Raw genomic sequence first — 13,907 nt, 5'->3', positions numbered from 1 at the left:
TTTTTTTCCATTAAAGTAAGTAAAAGGCATTCCTGTAGGAACATAACACTTACTAATAGGTGCTTAGTTTTGAAATGCCTAGAGGTTTGTTTACCTAATGATTTCTTAGTACAGGTATATTTTTTTTCAGTCATTTGTGATAAACTCCATGAGTTGCGTCTCCTAGGCAAATCCTACAAGTTAGAGGAGCTACAATATCTACGAGAGAGGTACATGAGTGTTCTGCAGAAGTTAATCCTGGCAGGCAAATGTTTAGTGGATATTGACATTCCCAATGGTCGTGGAGATGACACTGGACCTCCCATGGATACGTGAGTTGATATCCTTTCCAGAGCTTTTTTTTTTAATCAGTAGGTACACACTTAAAGGAAATGGTCCTTCTACCATTGTAATGTAGGTTTTTTTTAATTTTATTGGTACAAGCTACAATTGTGTTGAATTAATATCCTCGAAAGTTTTTCATGAGAGTGAGAGGTTCAAGGAAGAAGTTGAGATTGATTGAGTGTGAGGACAGAGCAGGAATGGTACAGTTAGAGAATTGAATAAATTACTTAAGTAATGTTGATTTATTATTATTATTTTTATTGCCAAGCAAAGCTTGTTATTAACATTTTCATATGAGGGGGAAAAAACTGTACCTACTTTAATAATTAAATAATCAATTTTATTTATTTATCAGTGCAATGATTCACACTTTATTAATGTAGGTTTAGCTCAATTATTTTTAATCAATTTTAGCCACTTTAGCCTAGATATCAATGTTAATAATTCCTATTTCTTGGTCCAATAGATTTAAGAATATCTTCTAAGAGGTCTAATCTAAATCTTTCCTGTCCCTTTCTCCAGCAGGATTCAGAATATAAGAAGTAAACTTTTTGACTGGTCACGATATGCTCACGAGTTCAGAGAGATGGAGTTCATAGCACGTGGTGGATTTGGTCAGGTGTATAGAGCTCATAATATCTTGGACGATTGTGATTATGCTGTGAAGAAAATCTGCCTCAAGTAAGTGTGATGAGTTCAGGGCCCTATTCCACAAAAAACTTTGCACTCCCCTCAGCTCACTTTTTATTCCAAGTGCAAAGAAAACACGTCATATTGTTTGTAAAGTCAATCTTTTTTGGATGTGGAGTATTGGAGTAAAGTAAGGAGTTTTTGAATTCACAGACGTTTGTTGAACAGCTGTAAGTATGTAGCCGTATTTCCCTTTCGAAATTTCCCTTCTTCTGAATCTTGTCTTCCCTCTTTTGGCTTGATAGCACCTGTACTAAACCAGAGGAAGGGGGCGGGGGAGAAATGAGCTTTAGAAGAAAGAAAATTCCGAAAGGAAAACACAAATGTCTTGTATAATTGTGAACTGTTACCCCGAGGTGCAGTTGTGAGATGCGGGTTCAAGCTCCAGTAAAGGCAACAATTTGAATCTTTTTCCAGATATCACAATGTGGACTCCTTCGTCCAAAGTCTACGCGAAGTCCAAACTCTTGCCAAGCTCAATCATCCCAACATAGTCGCCTACAAAGCTGCCTGGCTGGAACCGTTCGATTCCCGGAAACACAATATAATTCGCACTGAGGCCAAACCACAGATAGAAGTGATTGAGGATGTGAAACCACAGACTCGACTGCTGCCTGGCTGGAACCGTTCGATTCCCGGAAACACAATATAATTCGCACTGAGGCCAAACCACAGATAGAAGTGATTGAGGATGTGAAGCCACAAACTAGGCTTCATATGATAGAAGAGTGAGTAGTACATAGCCAGTATCATCGAGTAGATTATTTAGATTTGATCTTTGTAAAATAATAGAGCTTGAAAGTTAAAGCTCTATTAGAGCTAATAGAGCTTTTCTCACAAATACGCTTACTGTCTATTAACTTTTTATTGCTATGTTTTGTTATCATCTTGATACTTATTTTGTTTCATTGTTTATTTCACTAACATAATTATTATTTTTGGTCCCCACACTATTTTGAAACACTTTTGTTATAGCTTTTAATTTTAACAGTGATTCTATTTTCTTTTTTACTAAGTGACTAAGTGATTTATTTTGTTGTGCTATATGTTTCTCTATATTGATAGGAGGTATTTGCCATGTAGGTAGTTATGCAGGAGTATCCTGTAGTTGGTTTAAGAAGCACGGTAAGGAATTGATTTGCACAATCCATTTGGGCATTCATTTTCATTATCATGGAGTTTGTTGAGATTTGTTAATATGTTAGGGAACTATGGATGATGAACATTGTGAGGTACATAATTATTCCCCCTCAAAACAAAAAAAGGAGAAAGAGAGTTGCAACTTGAAAGAAAGTGAAGTATAAAATCCAGGTTAAGACCGAAATCCTTTTCAGCCATCCCATAACCAAAGCATACATGTAGTTTCTGTGTCAGTAGTAAGAGCAAACCCTCAGAAAAGTAAGAAGTAGAGTATGTTAAAATCTGAAGTCTGCTGATTTTGACTTTTTAGTTTTCCAGCAATGATATTGTAGGAAAATAGGTACATATTGGGACACGCGTAGGAAAATGACCTAATAATCAATTCCTTGTTAGATGAGATGTTTCATATATTGAGTTGATTGTTTTAAATACATATTTTTCCTGGTAAAAAAAAGCTTGAAAGTTTGAATTAAAGTAAAGGAAATCCAAGGTTTGTGTCGAAAATAACGTCACACCTACGTTGTCTACGAATCTGCCCATAGTAGGCCTAGTTAGCTTGGAGGTTAGCACATCTGCCTTGTAAGCCGTAGGTCGTGGATGCGATTTTATCCTAAACAGATAAGGTTCGTTCTGGGAACGGCTGGCTTTCTCTTTATCAATTCCTTTGCATTAGTAAACAACAGTTTTCTATTACAATGAGTATTTGAGGATTTTCACTCTTTTTCATAGGGAACCTGTTCAACACAATGATAGGGCTTTTCCTCCACTTATGTACCCACGTCGTATTCTTATACTAAAGGTCATACATCAATTCCTTTGCATTAGTAAACAACAGTTTTCTATTACAATGAGTATTTGAGGATTTTCACTCTTTTTCATAGGGAACCTGTTCAATACAATGATAGGGCTTTTCCTCCACTTATGTACCCACGTCGTATTCTTATACTAAAGGTCATACACTACTTGAATGCTTTGTTTCAAACGTCCATGTTTCAGCCTTGTACATAAAGTTTCTGTTCCATATACGATAAGCTTATATTATCATTGTACATAACTTGAAATTATGTTGCAACTTGAATGAAAGTGAAGTATAAAATCCAGGTTAAGACCGAAATCCTTTTCAGCCATCCCATAACCAAAGCATACATGTAGTGTCTGTGTCAGTAGTAAGAGCAAACCCTCAGAAAAGTAAGAAGCAGAGTATGTTAAAATCTGAAGTCGGCTGATTTTGATTTTTAAGTTGTTTTATTACAATTACAATAAGTAATTTAATGAGGATGTTTACTCTTTTATAGGGAACCTATTCAATACGTATATAATAGTGATGAATGCTGTGGAGGCATACCGTCATACACTACTTGAATCCTTGAATGCTTTGTTTCAAAACGTCCATGTTTCAGCCTTGTACATAAAGTTTCTGTTCCATATACGATAAGCTATTATTATCATTGTACATAACTTGAAATTATTTATTACTTCATTTCAACTTGTTTAATATTAGAGGTTCCTTCCTTGATTCAAACGTCCATGTTTCAGCCTTGTACATAAAGTTTCTGTTCCATATACGATAAGCTATTATTATCATTGTACATAACTTGAAATTACTTATTACTTCATTTCAACTTGTTTAATATTAGAGGTTCCTTCCTTGAATATGTATAAGAAAAAAGATTATATTATTATTTACACTCAAGTACACATTTATTATAAATACAAAATCATATATTATTTATTAAGAATAATAATATTGTCATGTGGTTAATTTTTTCCTCTCCATCGCATCGTCAAGATCCCATTTTCTAATGCCGCCACTGGTCGCTACTCGATCAAAGTACTCAATTGTCCTCACGAGGCTGAGTGCACCCCGAACTCTAAGCACAGAGTCATAGAAACTTCGAACCCCGGACCTCCGTGCAAGCCTAGTGTGATACCCACTCAGCCACGGACCACGGAGGTTGCTCTAGAAATAGAAAATATTTATTGAATAAAACTTGATGTAAATTGTTTCTCTTTGATTTCAGACAACCGCGGGTCGCAGTTCACGCAATGTTTCTAACAAACCTCCCCCTGGGGCTGTCAACCTCGAGCGGAGCTATCAGATATGTCAAGCTGTCATTCAGAATAGTCCTAACCGAGATCAGCTCAAATGTCAATTAAAACCTCCTCCTGCTCTGTTGGCTGGCAATAAGGAACCTCCTCCACCGTAAGTTCCTGTTGCGATTGCGGATTACCCACTAGAATAGAATATACCTTGTTTGTCCTGCCCGAATAGGACTGAAAAGTCCCTTTACTCCAGCAGTCTAAACAAAGTCTCGTATATTTGATGGGTTAATAATAATAATACATGCATCAGTAAACAGTTCAAAAGAAAAGACCTTGCTTAACATATAAAGGGGAGGGGGAAATTTTGTTTTTGTTGTGAGGTTCTTTGATTCCGTGAAACGAAAGGTTCTTTGAAAGTTCTTTCTTTAGTTCCTCTCGCCGTTTTGGAGGGCTACTTAATGTTCCGATATTCATTGCTATAACTTGGAAAAAGCTCAGAAGGAGTTCGCGGTTCTCACGACTTTGCCTTAGCCTCAGGTTGCTCAAACTTTAGAGATTATGTACATCAAAAGTGTCTCTGGGCCGGGTTTGAAGAAATGTACAGTTCGATCGCAATTTAAGATCAAATTTTCGGAAAGGCTCAAAAAGAGTCTCTGGATTTCGACCCAAGTAGCTGAAACTTAACATAGAGATTGGATTAATTATGTAGATGAAAAGTGTCCTTGGGCCGGATTTCCAGAAGGTACGTTTTGACCCTTATTCAGGGCCAAAGTTCTGCTATTTAAGTAAGCCTATACTTTAGGAAAAGCTCAAAATTAGTTTGCGGTTCTCAGAATTATTTTACAAAATCGACCCATTTACCAATCTAGAAAGTGGCATTCGCCTGTGTCAAGGGAATGATCAAAAAGCTGGTTAAAAGTAGTTATGTTAAAGCTCCCTACAGGGGGAAAAAAGAAGGTAGGTATTCAGCTACAGGTACCTAGATACGCCATTATCGTATTGTGAAAAGTACTTGCATTGTAAAAGTACGTACCTAGAGTGAAGGTCATTGACCCGTAGAAAAAATCTGGATCGTTTGAAATCTGCGTAGCGCATCGTGTGAAACGCTCCTTATTTTGTAAACAAACAATGACCCGCGAATTTTCAAAAAGTTCACTTTGAAATTTTTCATATGAAAAGTGTGTGGTTCGCTGGTTTGGTAAGTTTGGTTTTCGTTCTTCCTTTTCCAGATAAAGAACCCAAGGTCTCTGTCAGTTTTTTCCAATTTGAACCTTGGGAGTATTTTAGTATCTTGTTTTCCTATCAGCCAAACCAGTATTCATTTCAGTAAAAACATAGATAACAATGGCATTGGAATGTGGTATCTGTTCAAAACTGCTTGTTTGAAATTTTCTTTAGAAAATGACCTAGACGTCAAGGAAGTGATTCTAACCCTTGGATCCATTTCTCCATGCCTTTGGAAACTTGCTGATTTCTCTATCCTAAAGGTAGGTGAGACAATGAACTGTTTGAATTGGCACAAATATTGTATGATTGGCTAATTAAGTCTGGACCAGCCCCCCCCCCCCCTCAGGACCAGCACCAGACTGGATCCAGACCAGACAATATGACAACAGTGGTTTCCATGGAAGCAAGAAAAACTTTTTCCCGTCATGGATTTTTGATTTTTTCCATTGTTGTAATTTTGATGTTGATTGATTTTCACACATCTTGTCCATTTTCTACAAAGCTTATCCCCTTGGATATGGTTTTCATTGCATAAGTAAGAAAGTTTATTTTTTTCCATTAAAGTAAGTAAAAGGCATTCCTGTAGGAACATAACACTTACTAATAGGTGCTTAGTTTTGAAATGCCTAGAGGTTTGTTTACCTAATGATTTCTTAGTACAGGTATATTTTTTTTCAGTCATTTGTGATAAACTCCATGAGTTGCGTCTCCTAGGCAAATCCTACAAGTTAGAGGAGCTACAATATCTACGAGAGAGGTACATGAGTGTTCTGCAGAAGTTAATCCTGGCAGGCAAATGTTTAGTGGATATTGACATTCCCAATGGTCGTGGAGATGACACTGGACCTCCCATGGATACGTGAGTTGATATCCTTTCCAGAGCTTTTTTTTTTAATCAGTAGGTACACACTTAAAGGAAATGGTCCTTCTACCATTGTAATGTAGGTTTTTTTTAATTTTATTGGTACAAGCTACAATTGTGTTGAATTAATATCCTCGAAAGTTTTTCATGAGAGTGAGAGGTTCAAGGAAGAAGTTGAGATTGATTGAGTGTAAGGACAGAGCAGGAATGGTACAGTTAGAGAATTGAATAAATTACTTAAGTAATGTTGATTTATTATTATTAGAGAGGTACATGAGTGTTCTGCAGAAGTTAATCCTGGCAGGCAAATGTTTAGTGGATATTGACATTCCCAATGGTCGTGGAGATGACAGTGGACCTCCCATGGATACGTGAGTTGATATCCTTTCCAGAGCTTTTTTTTTAATCAGTTGGTAGGTACACACTTAAAGGAAATGGTCCTTCTACCATTGTAATGTAGATTTTTTTAATTTTATTGGTACAAGCTACAATTGTGTTGAATTAATATCCTCGAAAGTTTTTGATGAGAGTGAGAGGTTCAAGGAAGAAGTTGAGATTGATTGAGTGTGAGGACAGAGCAGGAATGGTACAGTTAGAGAATTGAATAAATTACTTAAGTAATGTTGATTTATTATTATTATTTTTATTGCCAAGCAAAGCTTGTTATTAACATTTTCATATGAGGGGGAAAAAACTGTACCTACTTTAATAATTAAATAATCAATTTTATTTATTAATCTGTGCAATGATTCACACTTTATTAATGTAGGTTTAGCTCAATTATTTTTAATCAATTTTAGCCACTTTAGCCTAAATATCAATGTTAATAATTCCCATTTCTTGGTCCAATAGATTTAAGAATATCTTCTAAGAGGTCTAATCTAAATCTTTCCTGTTTGATTCACACTTTATTAATGTAGGTTTAGCTCAATTATTTTTAATCAATTTTAGCCACTTTAGCCTAAATATCAATGTTAATAATTCCTATTTCTTGGTCCAATAGATTTAAGAATATCTTCTATGAGGTCTAATCTAAATCTTTCCTGTTCCTTTCTCTAGCAGGATTCAGAATATAAGAAGTAAACTTTTTGACTGGTCACGATATGCTCACGAGTTCAGAGAGATGGAGTTTTCTCTAGCAGGATTCAGAATATAAGAAGTAAACTTTTTGACTGGTCACGATATGCTCACGAGTTCAGAGAGATGGAGTTCATAGCACGAGGTGGATTTGGTCAGGTGTATAGAGCTCATAATATCTTAGACGATTGTGATTATGCTGTGAAGAAAATCTGCCTCAAGTAAGTGTGATTAGTTCAGGGCCCTATTCCAGAAACAACTTTGCACTCCCCTCAGCTCACTTTTTACTCCAAGTGCATAGAAAACATGTCACATTGTTTGTAAAGTCAATTTTTTTTGGATGTGGAGTATTGGAGTAAAGTAAGGAGTTTTTGAATTCACAGACGTTTGTTGAACAGCTGTAAGTATGTAGCCGTATTTCCCCTTCGAAATTTCCCTTCTTCTGAATCTTGTCTTCCCACTTTTGGCTTGATAGCACCTGTACTAAAACACAGGAAAAAAAAGGGGGGGGGGAGTGAAGAAAATCTGCCTCAAGTAAGTGTGATTAGTTCAGGGCCCTATTCCAGAAACAACTTTGCACTCCCCTCAGCTCACTTTTTACTCGAAGTGCAAAGAAAACACGTCACATTGTTTGTAAAGTCAATTTTTTTTGGATGTGGAGTATTGGAGTAAAGTAAGGAGTTTTTGAATCCACAGGCGTTTGTTGAACAGCTGTACATATATGTATGTAGCCGTATTTCCCTTTCGAAATTTCCCTTCTTCTGAATCTTGTCTTCCCACTGTTGGCTTGATAGCACCTGTACTAAAACACAGGAAAAAAAAGGGGGGGAGGAACTTCAGAACACGGGAAATTCCGAAGGGAAAACACAACTTGTCTTGTATGATTGTGAACTGTTACACCAAGGGGCAGTCGTGAGATGCGGTTCAAATCCCGGTAAAGGCAACAATTTTAATCTTTTCCAGATATCACAATGTGGACTCATTCGTCCAAAGTCTACGCGAAGTCCAAACTCTTGCCAAGCTCAATCATCCCAACATAGTCGCCTACAAAGCTGCCTGGCTGGAACCGTTCGATTCCCGGAAACACAATATAATTCGCACTGAGGCCAAACCACAGATAGAAGTGATTGAGGATGTGAAACCACAGACTCGACTGCATATGATAGAAGAGTGAGTAGTACATAGCCAGTATCATCGAGTAGATTATTTAGATTTGATCTTTGTAAAATAATAGAGCTTGAAAGTTAAAGCTCTAATAGAGCTTTTCTCACGCAGAGAATATCTCTTGCGATTCAGCGTGGGAACTCTGCAGCGGCTATGGGAACACTGCCAATGGGCTCGTTGTTAGATGAGATGTTTCATATATTGAGTTGATTGTTTTAAATACGTATTTTTCCTGGTAAAAAAAAAGCTTGAAAGTTTGAATTAAAGCAAAGGAAATCAAAGGAGGTTAGCACATCTGCCTTGTAAGCCGTAGGTCGTGGATGCGATTTTATTCTAAACAGATAAGGTTCGTTCTGGGAACGGCTGGCTTTCTCTTATAGTAGGCCTAGTTAGCTTGGAGGTTAGCACATCTGCCTTGTAAGCCGTAGGTCGTGGATGCGATTTTATCCTAAACAGATAAGGTTCATTCTCGGAACGGCTGGCTTTCTCTTTTCCTGTCTTCCGTCTCCTTTAATATGCCTTCTTATACTAAAGTGTACTGAGTTAATGACAGTAAACTTTCCTATTTGATTTGCAGACCCAAAAGTGATCCGAAGCTACAAACAAGCTCCAACTCATTCGAGATAGAATTCAAAGATTCCACAGACTCTCACGTGGAATTCCGGAATTCAGAGTCCAGCCATGTGAAAACCAAGACTGACCTATGTCGTGACGTCACACACGATAAGTCCAAGAGTGAATTTTTCCTTGATGTCACACATAGTGACAAGTCCAAGAGTGAACCAAGCTCCAACTCATTCGAGATAGAATTCAAAGATTCCACAGACTCTCACGTGGAATTCCGGAATTCAGAGTCCAGCCATGTGAAAACTAAGACTGACCTATATCGTGACGTCACACACGATAAGTCCAAGAGTGAATTTTTCCTTGATGTCACACATAGTGACAAGTCCAAAAGTGAACTATACCGTGACGTCACACAAAGTGATAAGTCTAAGAGTCACGTCACACAAAGTGATGAGTCCAAGACTGAGCTATCCCATGACGTCACACATAGTGAAAAGTCCAAGAGTGACACCAGTTCCTCTTTACATATGAAACAGCTGGATGTATGCTTGAAACCTTAACACCAATGAGTTGGGCTAAAGCACAAATTTCCCTGGCCTGAATTAAACCAGTACAGCACCTATATCAAGAGTGAACTATACCGTGACGTCACACAAAGTGATAAGTCCAAGAGTCACGTCACACAAAGTGATGAGTCCAAGACTGAGCTATCCCGTGACGTCACACACAGTGAAAAGTCCAAGAGTGACGACACCAGTTCCTCTTTACATATGAAACACCTGGATGTATTGTATGCCGAGGAATATCATGAAGAGAAGAAAGAAGACAGGCTAGCAGTGAAACAGAGGACAGTTCAAATTAGAAACAAGTTCACGTCCGGGCAGAATTTGAACTACTTCTTTCCCGAGTCTCAAGTGATGTCTATGGTAAGAAGTGAGAACTTGTCTGAAACGTTAATCCGAGAGTAGACTAGCGTCTATCTGTGGGACTATAAACAGGGAGGAGAAGATTTACACAAGAACTATGCAATTAAAATAATTATTCTGTTGCATTTTATTAGCATCAAGTAAATTCTTACATGAATTAAAAGAAAAATGCAAGTGTCAAACTCAAAAAAAGCAAAAGAGCTAGACGAATAATCTAACTTTTACCTCTTATCAATTTTGTTTACATTTCAAAATTTCAAAATTCTTTCCCGAGTCTCAAGTGATGTCTATGGTAAGAAGTGAGAACTTGTCTCGCTAGGGGACGTTAAACAGAGAGCAGAGTAGCGTTCTTTCCCGAGTCTCAAGTGATGTCTATGGTAAGAAGTGAGAACTTGTCTCGCTAGGGGACGTTAAACAGAGAGCAGAGTAGCGTCTATCTGTGGTATTATAAACGTTGAGAAGAACAGATGACCCTAACCAGCCTAACTAGCTGGCAGTTTTTCAAAGGGTTCTCTCTGCTTTAAAGAACAAGCACAAGGCCTTATGATGCAATGGTTGACTGAGGTTCAGGACGAGCCAATTAAACATGGCTAGAGACCATCACCTCGGTGTATGACTGATATAAAAAGACATGTCTTCTTTATTCTGCCATCACCATTCGGCGAATAATAAATATTTATTTAGCCTTATGATGCAATGGTTGACTGAGGTTCAGGACGAGCCAATTAAACATGGCTAGAGACCATCACCTCGGTGTATGACTGATACAAATTTCTTAACTCCGCCGGGAATCGAACCCGGGTCTCCCGCGTGCAAGGCGAGCGCAGTGACCACTACGCCATGGGAGCTGACTACTGATATAAAAAGACATGTCTTCTTTATTCTGCCATCACCATTCGGCGAATAATAAATATTATTTTTTTTTTTCCAGGACTGGGTAACTCTGTATATTCAGATGCAGCTATGTCAGATCACACTGAAGCAATGGCTAAGTTGTAGCACTTACAATGCTGAACAACTGAGTTATGATAAACAAGTGATGTACATATTCAGACAAATAGTCCAAGGCTTGGAATATATCCATTCCCAGGGAATAGTTCACCATGATATCAAGGTAAATATAAACACAAATAATATTCAGACAAATAGTCCAAGGCTTGGAATATATCCATTCCCAGGGAATAGTTCACCATGATATCAAGGTAAATATAAACACAAATACCTATGTAACCATATTAAAAGACAAATCTTACACAAGTATGTGTAAGATTTGTCTTTCAATATGGATTGTTATAAGTTAGCTTGGTTAGTAGCGCATCTGCCTTGTAGGCGCTACGCCGCAGTTTCGATTCCCTGAACAGTTAATGTTCGTTCTCGGAATGGCTGGTTTTCTCCTATGCTGTCTTCCTTCTCGATTTCGGGACGATAAGATCTTGGCAGTTACAATTCCACTATCAAACCTCTAAAAAAAAAAAATAATAATAATAAATAAGTACCTACGTATGGTTAACACAGTTTAGTCTTTTTTTTTTAACCAACTTTTATTCTGTCCCTTTCCTCAACCAACCTCAGTGGTGTAGTGGTTAGCGCGGTGGACTTCGGATCTGTTGTTGTTGTTGTTGTTGTTGTTGTTGTTGTTGTTGTTGTTGTTGTTGTAGCGGCTTTAGCTTTCGCCGAATGACGATAGCAGATTAAGAAAAGATGTCTTTTTGTGTCTGCTATACACCGGGGTGATGGTCTCTAGCTCTAGCCATGTTAAATCGGCTGGCTCGTCCTGAACCGCAGTCAACCATCGTGAGGACTTGTGCTTGGTCTTTAAAAGCAGAGAGATCCCTTTGAGGAACTGCCAGCTTGCTAGGCTGGTTAGGGTTAGCTGTTCTCCTCCCTGTTTATAGTCCCACAGCCAGACGCTAGTCTTCTCTCAGTTTAACGTCCCCTAGCCAGACAGACGTCCCCTAGCCAGACAGATCTGGAGGTTGGTGGTTCGAGTCCAAGTCAAGTCATAAAATTTAGCGTAGTAGGAACGTATTATTAAGCAGGGAACGACATTTGTGAAAATCATTTATGCTCAACACAATTGAAATTCCTTTTTCTCTCCACAGCCATCCAACATCTTCGTATCTCACGACTTGAAGTCGGTACAGGTGGGTGACTTCGGTCTGGCATGTTGTCTCCTACCTCACTCCCCTCACCAGGAGGGGCACTCGGTTATACCTGTACCACCCCGGTCTGATCATCCCCTGGGTACGCGCCTGTACTCTGGACCAGACAACCCCCCCCCCCAGGACCAGCACCAGACTGGATCCAGACCAGACAATATGACAACAGTGGTTTCCATGGAAGCAAGAAAAAAATTTTCCCGTCATGGATTTTTGATTTTTTCCATTGTTGTAATTTTGTTGTTGATTGATTTTCACACATCTTGTCCATTTTCTACAAAGCTTATCCCCTTGGATATGGTTTTCATTGCATAATTGTAATTCAACTACATGGCCTGTGTGACCCCAAGAGTGATGTGTATAGCTTAGGTGAGTTAACCTGCCCATCCTGCCTTGCCCATAACTCCTTTAGTACCAATCAGATCCGAGTATGTAAGGCCAGCCTTTCACTATCAGCTAAACCTGACAGTTACACCTGATCAGGTCTACCTGATAGTGTGTGTACCTACTCATCAGGTTTCAGGTAGACCTGACGGGCGGACCTTTTCAGCCATACCTACCTGTTAGGTCTACCTGATAGTGTGTGTGCTCATTAGGTATCAGGTAGACCTGATCAGGTGTACCTGTCAGGTCTACGGGACTTTTCAGTCCTATTCGGTAGGACATTGGTGCAAATCCAATAGCCCTCGTGACAATTTGCCTGCCTCCTCTTTCATATTAACTTCACTCAAACTGAGTGTTTATCTCTGTTAGGAGTAGGTACTTAGTGACTGATTGTATTCTTGTAATTTATGTCTACTATTTTTTGTTAGGATATGTCTAGTAATTCAAATGAAATTTTAAGCATTTCTATTGAGATCAGCGTGTTTCGAACTTCCTTTATCAGCGAAGAAAAAAAAAAGTGGTTGAGCCCCAGATACACTAATTAAGACGCAGCGTTGACGCTAAAGTAGGGGAAGTGGAATGAAAAACACGCGTCGGGTTCGCATCGCACCCACGTCGGAATGAAAAACAGACTATCGACTCCTGCACTTTATCCTTAAAAGATAAGGTTCGTTCTCGGAACGGCTGACTTTCTTCTATCCTGTACTCCTCTCTTCGGTTTTGGAACGACAAGACCTCCCTATCTAATCAACCCTACAAAATCCCGCTCCAAAAACTACCCTTTTTCAGACACGACATCTGGCAACAACTGAGGAGGAACCGGGAACTAGCGAAACGGCAACGTTGGATTTCAGTTTTCGTTTGTACGTTGAAGTGAGAGGTTGTCCGTTCGTTTCGTTCTCTTGCATCGTAATTTTTTGTCTTTCTCGGCTTTTTTTCGTATTCTTACGACTAATTTTCATGTTCTCTTATTATTTAATCGTTTTAATAATAACAAAGATTCATTCCCTTAATTATTTTAATTTTCCTTGAGGTAATAAAGAAAAATACATTTTCCAAACAAAATGGCCTTAGCCTTTATCGTTGTTTCAAACAGCCTAATCTCAAAATCTAACTTTTAGCTTTCAAATCAAAAAAGATTCATTCCCTTAATTATTTTAATTTTCCTTGAGGTAATAAAGAAAAATACATTTTCCAAACAAAATGGCCTTTATCGTTGTTTGAAACAGCCTAATCTCGAAATCTAACTTTTAGCTTTCAAATAAATCGAAAAATTGATAAATTTTATCTAACTTTTTGAAAACCAATAAAATTTATAAATTAAACCTATCGAATTCTCCTAAT

The 13,907-nt window shown here is 38.2% G+C and overlaps 1 protein-coding gene across 1 annotated transcript in view; it reads left to right on the top strand.

Annotated features, from left to right (window-relative positions):
* The window catches only part of LOC103520139 (eIF-2-alpha kinase GCN2-like), a 14,504-nt gene extending 1,129 nt beyond the window's left edge, over window positions 1-13,375 (top strand). The window contains exons 2-16 of the mRNA XM_026831375.1: window positions 115-311; window positions 847-1,005; window positions 1,432-1,631; window positions 3,450-3,541; window positions 4,176-4,357; window positions 5,504-5,684; window positions 6,087-6,283; window positions 7,426-7,584; window positions 8,327-8,533; window positions 9,105-9,310; window positions 9,731-10,020; window positions 10,952-11,134; window positions 12,123-12,362; window positions 12,530-12,548; window positions 13,353-13,375. Of these exons, the coding sequence (XP_026687176.1) occupies window positions 115-311; window positions 847-1,005; window positions 1,432-1,631; window positions 3,450-3,541; window positions 4,176-4,357; window positions 5,504-5,684; window positions 6,087-6,283; window positions 7,426-7,584; window positions 8,327-8,533; window positions 9,105-9,310; window positions 9,731-10,020; window positions 10,952-11,134; window positions 12,123-12,362; window positions 12,530-12,548; window positions 13,353-13,375 (2,535 nt within the window). The remainder of the gene's footprint in view (window positions 1-114; window positions 312-846; window positions 1,006-1,431; window positions 1,632-3,449; window positions 3,542-4,175; window positions 4,358-5,503; window positions 5,685-6,086; window positions 6,284-7,425; window positions 7,585-8,326; window positions 8,534-9,104; window positions 9,311-9,730; window positions 10,021-10,951; window positions 11,135-12,122; window positions 12,363-12,529; window positions 12,549-13,352) is intronic.
* Window positions 13,376-13,907: the final 532 nt, after the last annotated feature.

The sequence above is a fragment of the Diaphorina citri genome, unplaced genomic scaffold (genome assembly GCF_000475195.1).
Source record: "Diaphorina citri unplaced genomic scaffold, Diaci psyllid genome assembly version 1.1 scaffold3257, whole genome shotgun sequence".
NCBI lineage: Eukaryota > Metazoa > Arthropoda > Insecta > Hemiptera > Psyllidae > Diaphorina > Diaphorina citri.
Note: the sequence above shows the minus strand (reverse complement) of the source record. Positions and strands in the feature narration are given on the sequence as shown.